Genomic DNA, 2,345 nt, shown 5'->3' with positions numbered 1-2,345 from the left:
TTTTTTTTTTTTTTTTAAGACCTTACTTCTTATTAAGTCAGATCATCAAGTGTTTTGGAGGGACACTGTCCAGTCCATCTGGATCCCCTCTCTTCCCTCTCCTCCCCACCCCCATGCTCTCATTAAGCCTAATAGCTCCGTATCTCTGTCCCCTTCCCACCTCGGCTTCTTCGGCCTGGTTTAGGTCCTCATTAACTTTCACTGGGATGGAAGCCTTCTCAGGTGCTTTACCTGACACCATTTTCGTATTTCTCCAATTTGGCCATGCCGGTCTTACCAGAGTTTCTGTCTTAAATAAAATGCCACCCTGTGTAGATTTCTCTTTCCAAAGCTCTCAGCTCTTCTCAGTCTTCAGTGGTCTTCTTTTCTTAGGGCTCTCAGGGCAGGTGCTGACAGCACACTGACTCCTGGCCCTGAATTGCATGCTGGGGAAGGGGGGCACCGTTGACTGTGGCTGCCTCACTGTGCCCTAGGCTGTGCTGACACCCAAGGTTCTGTGTTTTTGGTGTCACTGGGGTTTTCTGGCGTAGGTGTGCTACAGGTTTGGGATATTCTCCTGTTTGGGGAGGGATACAAAGTTGAACTATTTAGAGGTTTACTTATTTTATGTTTTTGCCTGCATCTGTGTATGTGCACCATGTGTGTCCCTGATACAGACAGAGGCCAGAAGATGGAATCGGATTCCCTGGAACTAGAATTACAGAAGGTTGTGAGCCACCTTGTGGGTGTTGGAGAATTGAACCCAGATCCTCTGGAACAGTAGCCAGTGCTTCTAACCATGGAACTATCTCTCTAGTCCTCAAGTTTAAACACTTTAGAGAGCTAGGCTTCAAGATGTCTTGTGGTGCAGTGTGTGTTCTGTAACTTTGGGCAGGGGCATGACAGGGCATTACCCAGGCACAGAGCCTGTGAAGCTCTGAGCTACAGGCAGGGACCTCAGCCACGCTGCTGTGCAGCATCTGGTGTGACCCCGATGCTCTGTGACCCAACTCAGCTCTCCCTTCCCGGCCAGCTCACTGAATTTTCTCTTTGGATAGGGTCTCTGGGATCAAGATAGTTACGTTAGGCTGAACCATGGCTCGACGGCCCATCCTCTTAGGTGACCAGCTGGTCCTGGAGGAAGATTCTGATGAGACCTACGTTCCCAGTGAGCAAGGTAAGAAACTTGTGGAGGGTTGGAATCGTTCTCTGAGCACAGACATTGTAATTGATTATTTAAACACAGTTTCAAAAATTGTTTTATGTGTTTGGGTGTTTTGCCTGCATGCATACCTGTAAACCACATACATGCAGTGCCCGAGGAGGCCGAGAGGGGGCATCATATCCCCTGGAACTGGACTCACAGATGCTTGTGAGCCACGTGCTGGGAATTGAACCTGGGGTTCTTAAGAGCAGCCAGTGCGCTTAGCCACTAAGCCCAGCCCCCCTGGTTTGCTTTGGTTCTGCCAGTATAGAGTTGGTCCATGCACAGGGCTGCTCAATATATTTGGGTTAGATCAGAGGTTGGCAAACTATAGCCTTTGGGCCCAAGTTGGCAGCTTGCCTCTTCTTGTCAATAAAAAATTTTATTGGAAGACAGCCGTGTTTATTTCTGCGTCATCATTGGCAGTCTTCATCCTTTGATAGCAGTGTCAAATAACTGTAATAGATTTACAACCTTCAAGGCCTGCAAGAGTTACTATCGGACCAACTTTATAGAAAATGTTTGCTGACACTGGAGATCAGATTGGTTTTAAATGAGATAGGAGTATAGGGGATGTTGTGAAATATGGCGTGTAAATCCAGTTTCTTCAGAACTAAGCTAAGGCTGGCTGGCATGTTGACACTCCCTGTAATTTCAGCACTCAGGAGGCTGAGGCAGGAGGATTGCTGCTACAAGTTCAAGGCCAGGGTCAGAATGAGTTTGGGGCTAGGCTGAGCTACACAGTCTCAATAGCAACAACAAAAATACCAAGGTTGTGGCTCTGCAGGTGGCGTGCATGCTTCTCATGCACGAAGCCCCGGGTTAGTGAGAGCGTCTCATAATCCAAGCGTGGCAGTAAATCTCAGTAGTGGGTGGAGGAGGGGCAGCAAGGGAGGATGTGAAGTCATTGGGGTGTGAGTTTAAGGCCTTCCTTAAAACGGAAAAAAGAAAAAAAAGTAGCATTATTTATTTATGTTACTTTTTCTATTCTCTGTTTTAGAAACTTTGAATTTATTTTCTTTTTAAACCCCACCACAAGCTGAATATGGTGGTTCATGTCTTTCCCTTTAACCCCAGCACATGGGAGGGCGGCAGAGGCAGATCTCTACGTTCCCTGCCAGCCAGTGCTATACTGCTAGGCCCTGTCTTTTTTTTTTTTTTT

The 2,345-nt window shown here is 47.2% G+C and overlaps 1 protein-coding gene across 1 annotated transcript in view; it reads left to right on the top strand.

Moving 5' to 3' along the window:
* Positions 1–2,345, top strand: part of Cep164 (centrosomal protein 164) — a 64,346-nt gene that overhangs the window by 5,255 nt on the left and 56,746 nt on the right. The window contains exon 2 of the mRNA XM_029481580.1: positions 1,038–1,156. Coding sequence (XP_029337440.1) covers positions 1,075–1,156 — 82 coding nt within the window. The 5' untranslated portion in view covers positions 1,038–1,074. The remainder of the gene's footprint in view (positions 1–1,037; positions 1,157–2,345) is intronic.

The sequence above is a fragment of the Mus caroli genome, chromosome 9 (genome assembly GCF_900094665.2).
Source record: "Mus caroli chromosome 9, CAROLI_EIJ_v1.1, whole genome shotgun sequence".
NCBI classification, from domain to species: Eukaryota; Metazoa; Chordata; class Mammalia; order Rodentia; family Muridae; genus Mus; species Mus caroli.
This window is presented reverse-complemented; position numbering and strand designations above follow the sequence as displayed.